The 7,934-nt window shown below is 29.9% G+C and overlaps 1 protein-coding gene across 1 annotated transcript; it reads left to right on the top strand.

Annotated features, from left to right (window-relative positions):
• Positions 1 to 3,465: 3,465 nt before the first annotated feature.
• LOC129966366 (queuine tRNA-ribosyltransferase accessory subunit 2-like) lies at positions 3,466 to 4,784 on the top strand. Its single transcript, XM_056080792.1, has one exon. The coding sequence runs from the start codon at positions 3,575 to 3,577 to the stop codon at positions 4,745 to 4,747; it is 1,173 nt and encodes a 390-aa protein (XP_055936767.1). The 5' UTR covers positions 3,466 to 3,574; the 3' UTR covers positions 4,748 to 4,784.
• The last annotated feature ends 3,150 nt before the right edge of the window (positions 4,785 to 7,934 follow it).

Here is a 7,934-nt window from a genome sequence, read left to right as displayed (position 1 = left end):
TTCGTGACAAATTTATTATGTATAGATATTGTAAAGTATGAGAAAAGGGAAAGAAACACCGAACAAGGTATAATTAAACCTTAATGATGATTAAAATAAAAAACGCACAATTCGTGCATAATATACAAACAAACAAAACATGTGATTTTTTTTTTTTGATAGAAATGAGATTTTATGAAGGGTATAGTTTTCCGCGACCGAAAACAATGTCGCACACCTACAAGGCATCAATTCAATTAGGTTATCAATAAGAGACTGAGATATTCATTCTCACTCCTGTAGAAGAGAGCTTTCCAGCTGCTGTATTGCTTTTGTAGGCGATGCGACTAGCGATCCTTCTCTCCAGAATGTCCCAAATGTGCTCTGCTGGGTTTATATCAGGGGAATATGCTAGTCAATCCATTCGAAGAATTCCTTGGTAACGAAAGAAATTGTCCACCAGCTGAGCACGACGTAACCTGGCGTCATAATCTACGAGAATGAATTCATCGGCAGCGAATGCGGCAGCGAAAATGACCACAACAAATCCTAGGATCTCCTTCCTATATCACTGAACCGTTAGAGCTCCATTTCTGATAATGTACAAGTTGGTGCGGCCATTGGGAAAATTCCAGCCCAGACCATCACTCACCAAATCGAAACTTTCATACACAAATGCAGCCTTATTCAGAGTTCCAGATTCTCTCCATATGAGAAGCCGCCGATTATTAGGTTGTACGCTAAAACGGGATTCATCCGTGAAGAGAACATTTCTCCACTCATCTCGTCCCCATCTGAGATGTTCCTGTACCCATCTTCTGCTGGCAGCAAAGTCTCACACTGTTAACGAAACACAAACCATAGCTCTGAGAGCATACAAACCCCATTCCGGAGTCGAATTTGAATTGTTTGCGTCTAAACTCTGGTACCAGTAGTGCTCTGAAGGTGCTGTTGCAATAAAGTGGCATTCGTAGTGCGGTTTCTTCTGATCGTTAAAGTCACATATCGATCTTTATTTTGTGTTATTGCAACGTACGACCTTGTTCTGATCTTCGGTGAAGACTTCCAGTTTCCAAAAACCGATTCCATAGTCTGGAAATCATAGTTTGAGAAATTCCTAAAACTTGCGCTACAACGGATTGTGTTTTACCTCCTCTAAACGACCAATAGTCTTCCAAACTATAGATTTATCTCATGTTATTGAGACATATCATTCACTATTACAAAGCATTCAACACGTAGCAATTGTTTCAAGTTAATTGAGATTAAAAAAATAATTGTTTTTTCGTGAAAAATATATTTTAGAGCCAGAAGAAATTTGAAATAAAATCATAATCAGTGATGAAAATAAAATTAATGTTGTTGGAATTGATGGTTGAAGTTATATATAGCGGAAAACTAATTCTAAACTAGTTCAACAAAATCTATCCTCAGAGTAAAACAATGTAGAGTTTTAGTTCTTATATGCCTACAAATGGAGAAGCAAATATACTATAGAAAAAAAATTAATGGAATGCCCAGAAGACATGATTGACTTGAATCATTGAAAAATGAGAAAATAGAGAATCTTAGGCTGTTATCCCCTGAAATTCAAGATATCAAAATTTATATTTTAATAAGACAACAATCTGAAATATATAGATAAAATTGTGGAGTAGATGCTGTTTTACAATTGCGAAAAGTGATAACATTCTCCTTCAATCCATAAGTATCAATGTGGTTTTAACTGTAAAATTTTGTTGAGAAGCATATTAACTCATATTATTTTGTCTATTCTTTTCGTAACTGTGCTACAAGAAGAATAGATAAAAACAACCTCTGAAGTAACACAAACTTTTGATAATCATATACCATATCATTTAGAAGCTGTTTTGAAAGAAGAAGGAATGTAACTAGACTAAGTGTGGATTCATTCAATTTTTTTACAAAGAAATTTTTAAGCACGAACTTTGAGCTCAAATAGGAAGGTAATGTAACTTTTTTTTTTTTTTTTAGGAATTTATAAAGTGGTATGTACTGAATTTTGAAGACTACTTTAAAAAATGCATTGAAAGGAAAGGATTATTTGTTTTTATTTTTAATGAAGATATTTATTGAAACATTATTTTTGATTTCATAATATGTAACCAAAAACTTTAAAGAGTAAGTATATATCTCAAACATTCTTATCATCAAAAGTAAATTTAAACAAATAATAAAGATTTATTGATCAGCAAGAGCAACAAAAAAAAGCCTTTCATGTATACATATTTATAAATTCAGATAAGCCAATGAAAGCAAGCTCATTATACTTATTGATAAAATAAAGCTTAACGATTTATTTCAGGTACAATTTTTAATAAGTCTCATGAAAATAAATATTTTTAATTTGAAAATGGATTTTAGATTTAATTAAATTTTCATTATATTTTCGAAACATAATGAATACATTTAAACAGAGGAATCATTATAAAATATTTGCACAGAAGCCAGAAGTGTTTTGATGTGAATAGCTTATTATGTTTTGTAGTAAATAGCTACGCTGCGCGAGCAATTGCTTTTGTATTGTGGTCATGTTACTGGACTGCGAACCACAAGGTCCCGGGTTCTATCCTCGCTCGTCACAATCCGCCACATTGGTGACCTTGGACGATGAACCTTCGACCTTTGTACAATTGTTGTGATGTTGTGGCGCCATCTACCCACAGCAAACCAAAGTCATCAGATTCACTTGACGCAGCAACAGCATCAGCAACCACTCACCCTCACACACTCGCCATTACGCTTGGCGCTAAACAAATGGGTACAAGTGCATTAGAATCAACAGCTAATACATCACCACTCAATAGCCATGTCGTTCGTCTCACTTCCGACTCACTGGAGGGAGAGTCTGTAGTGAATAGCTTATAAGCCAGTTAACAACTACGCTGCACGAGCAATTGCTTTTGTATTGTGGTCCTGTTACTGGGCTTCGAATCACAAGATCCCAGGTTCTATCCTTGCGCATCTCAATCCTTTACAGTTTCACAATAATTTGAAATTATAAGACAGCATGATTGATTTTTTTTTTTTTTTTTTTTTTTCATACTGAAATATCATTCTATTGATAAATTAATTTTAGCATCTATTTGAGAGACCTTTTTAGGAAATGTAAGTTAGTGTGTAACATATTTTCCCTATTATGCATGAATGGAATCTTGTTCTCAAGCAGTAGCCGGATTGGCCAGATCGAACCGATAGTTCCTTATAACTTGGTATGATTTGAATCGCACCTCTTTTTGAGTGGTATTGATCACTGATTACATGATAACAGTTCGTAAAATATTAATTATTCCTGCATAAAACTCCTGGTGAGCACGTAAAATCATTAATATTAATTAATTAATGCTCATTCATCCCTACTCAATTATTAACATATCCTTCTCCGCCCATAAAAAAAAGAAGACATGATTTCTTAACTGTAACTGAAATTGCATTTATTATCTGTGTTCAAGTTCAAATCTGTAAACAAAACGTGGATTACCGGCAAGTGGAGTAGATAACTATCTTTGCTGCTCTTCAATCCTCAAGCTTGCTTTTAAATAAACCAAGAAGTAATATTTTTTTATACCAATTTATGATGAAATTTTTCGTGAAGATGTCTAGTGTTGGTAGGTCAGGATGTCTCACAGATCTTCCAAAGCCGTTTAATAATGAAATCTTCAAAACTCCAATGATTATGGCTTACACACGAGGAGGTGCTATACCTCACCTAACATTTAATACAATGCAAAAAATGGCTGATCAAAAAATATTTCTTCTTCAAACTCTTCCGACTGTCGTAGAATTAAAAGATGCTGTAAAAGAACAAAATAAAGGTCTGAATGCTTTTGTTGGCCTACCTGAGTATCCATTTCATATGTCAGTACAAGATCCAGGTACAATAACTCCAACTGGATTTAATGTTAATAAAGGAGTTTCAGTATGGTGCGAAGGTGGAAAGAAAAAATTGACTCCTGGTGAATTTATGGAAATTATCAAATCATACCGTCCAATATCCTACCAAGCCCTTTGTGATAGTGACACTCCATTGAATTGTTCAAAAAAGCGTTTAAATAAATCAGTTGATAACTCTTTGAGATTTCTAGACTCATGTTTAAAAGATCATGAAGAATGTAGTGAGCTCGGCGATGTTGCTATCTTTGGAACAATTCAAGGTGGTTATGATTCTTTCTTGCGAAAGAAGTCTGCAGAAGCGACTGCTTCTCGAGCTGTAGATGGATTTGTAATTGATGGTTTTCATGTGAATGGTCCTGATGTGGAGAATGTAGATATTCCAAAAATGAAAGAATTATTAAATGAAATATTCCAATTCTTACCAGCAGATAAACCAAGAATTTTGCATGGAGCTTTTGAACCAGAATTGATGCTTGAAGCTATTAAGTGTGGAATTGATATATTTGATTCATCTTATGCTTATAAACTTTCAGAAACAGGGGAAGCAAGTATATTTCCATTATGCAAAATTCCAGAATATTTTCTAAATGAAATTTCAAGCAGTACAGCCAGACGCACTAAATGTTCATCTGCATTAACTCTTAAAGACGATTTATACAAAGCTGACTTTAATCCAATACTCGAAAAGTGTGACTGCTACACTTGTAAGAATTACACTCGTGCATACATTCATCATCTTCTAGTAACTTCTGAACTGCTGGCACAGATTCTTCTAATGATACATAATCTACACCATTTATTAAACTTTTTTAAATGTGTACAAAATGTTCTAGATAATCAAAGTGGAATTTAATCAGGAATATTGTTTTATTTCAAATTGTATTCTGTTACTCTTGATTCATTGTTATGTTTTATAATAAAATTATTTCAATATTCATTATAATAGCTCAATATTATGAAGACCCATAATATGAGAGTTAATTAATAATTAGAAAACTAAATCATATGCAATTAGTTTGTCTTTAATGTATGAAAATAACATTTGCAAAAGTTTTTTTAAATATAGATTTTACCTGTTTGATTTATAAGCTTTAAATTTCTTCAAAAAATTCAAATTATAATTATTTGAATATGAAAGCATTTTACAAAAAAAATGCTGTGTTGATTAAATTAAGCAATTCGAATATTGACTTGAAAATTATCTATAGCTTTCAAAAAAAGAAGTCCTAAAAATGGTAAAATATTGTCAATATATATATATAAAGGTTATGCTGCAAATTTACACATTGCTATTAGTATATATACCTGCATATCTGTTATGAATTGACTGGAATTCTTTATCTTGCTTATCACAGCTAAAAACAAAAGATAATATATGGTATTGATCTACACATTGTTAAACTTTGAAATACATCATTTAGATGGTTGAGGTACCACATTTGGTATTTCAAATTACCTTTGAAATACTAATACACTTTGGAGGAAGCAAATATGCACCTTGCAATGAGTTTTTTGAAATTCCAGTCAGTTAAACATTAAATAAGAGTTTTATGATTTTCATTTATTCTAGCACAAAAATTATTTTAAAATCAATTTAAAATTTGCCCTTTTAATATTATCTATTTAGTTACAATGTAATTTTTTGCCAATTATTATTATTATTTTGCATACATGCATCAATATTGATAATTGTAAATTAATATTAACTGTTGCAATGAAATTTAAACTGTTTGCATTGCTTCTTTAAAAATTTAATTATTTCCTTTTTTTTTCCATTATGAAAAAAATAACTAAGTTTCTGTTGCTTATTCCTCATGCAAACAGGATGGATAATAATGTTAAATTATAATAACATGAAAGACAATGTTCTAATCCCTTAATATCAAAGTGTCTAGCAGATAAAATATCTAGACACTTTGATATTAAGGGATTTGACACCATTACGAAGGTTCGTTTACACAATAAATGAAATAGGTGTAAATATATTAAAATAACATGCTTATCAGAATATGGTTGTCAAAAATTCTTTGTTATCAAGCTGTACATAAGAGATTACATTGAAATTAAGCACAGCCAATATTTCTGGAAAACCATTTGCTCACTATAGGTGGCAAATATGAAATAAAGAAGTCAAGATCATTGATTGTGTATATGCAGTTATATATAAGGGTAGTAAATAAAATATTTTAATTAAAAAAAGAGAGAAAGCAAAATATCCAGAATTCATTTAGAAGTTGGTTGTAAATTTATGATTTTTTCAGATGACAAAACATTGAATATTTCTAATTTAAAGTATAAAGTAAAATTATCTGTAATAGAAAATTTTTTTTAAAAAATGGATCTGTATTAAAAATGATTAATTATATATGTAATTAAGTGTGAGTATATGTAATCTGATTATTTGGAAAAATATCTTTTCAATTGTCTTGTAGAATTATTTAAAAATGGTTGCATATACACAATCAATTTTAATATTTTTCTTGAAATATTTTTTGAGGCCTTTCAATGTTTTCTTCACTTTCTTCTGTGAATAATAAAGCTGAAGAAAATGCAATTTGGAAAATTTTCCTTTTACAAACAATTTGAGAATAATATAGAATTATAAGGCAAAAAGTTAAAAAAAAAAAAAATACATAACCTATGAGTTGTAGGCTGTTGAAGTTAATTGTATTTTGAACCACAATTTTTTGTTTCTTCATCGTGAAGCAAAAAGTTCTCCTTTAGATGCTATTTTACAATTCTATTGGATAGCCATGACCCAAAACTTCACTAGAATCGTCTTAATGCTAATGCTAAGACAGGAAAGGAAAACAGGAGACTGTTTAAAGTTTCTATATGCTCCACAAGCAGGTTTTTTTTATATTTGAAAAGCTTAGGGATTTCTTTAAAATAGCTGACTCAACAGCTCAATGTTAACAAGTTAAAATTAGAGATATCAGATCCTGATAGATGTGAGAAAACCAAAAACTTGCACACCTCGGATATCAAAATAAAATTTGAAGACATTGAAAAAAAAGAATTGAATTTATTAAAATTTTTGATATTGCATATTTTCTTATAATTGCTATATTTCAAATTTTTTTTTTTATTCCATGTCTCTCATTTATATTGATGAGTACAAAAGTAGAAGTATCTATAAAATAATATTTGTATATTTCATAAATAGTTTTCTAAAAATTATTATTTAATATTTTATATCTTGTACTTTGCTCTCAACATGTTTTCTAATTTTTTTTAGAAATATTATATACATATGATACATTTACAGAATTTTAAAGAGAAGTTTAATGCAGAATCACTTTAAAGTTTATTTCAAAGTAATGAAAGTTTACATTATTTTCAACCATCAATAGTCTATTAGACAGATTACTTTATAGAAAATATAATGCAAATTGTCTGTAAATTTTTTTTATTTAGAAAAAATGTTAAAATGATATTGAAAAACAGTTCAACAAGCACAAACTAATTTAGAAAAAATAATTATTGAAATATTCTTTTAAAAACTAGTTGCCTCTTGGGATTAAATTTTTTACATGAAGTTATAAGGCATAGTGTACTTGCTGCAGTTAGAAAGTTGCTCTAATGTAATGTTAAAGCTGTTAATTGTTAGTAAATCAAAAATCTATAAACATACAATGTCAACAAATGAAATAAATGTGGACACTTCTCAGTACATTAAGTGTGCAATAACTTTGGCAAGAAACTGAACAGCTCAAACTTTGCAGGAGATCAATAAATTACCACCAATTTGCAAAATTATATTGAAAAATACAAAACTTAATTATATAATTTTCTTTAGAAATACTGATATATATTTAAGTTTGCATCAGCTTATGCATGAAGGTTTTTAATATACTAATTAAATAAAATAAAATATTCGTGCTTTTTATAATGCAATATAAAACCTATTTTATTTAAAGAAATTTATATGTATTATTGCATAGATTCAATCAATCACATATCTTCGAGAATGATCAAACTAAATATGAGAAATAAATTTATATACCTTTAATGTGGATTAATAAAAGAAGAATATTCTT

Source organism: Argiope bruennichi, chromosome 1, assembly GCF_947563725.1.
Source record: "Argiope bruennichi chromosome 1, qqArgBrue1.1, whole genome shotgun sequence".
Classification (NCBI taxonomy): domain Eukaryota; kingdom Metazoa; phylum Arthropoda; class Arachnida; order Araneae; family Araneidae; genus Argiope; species Argiope bruennichi.
The sequence above is the reverse complement of the archived record's forward strand: the minus strand, read 5'-3'. Positions and strand labels throughout refer to the sequence as shown.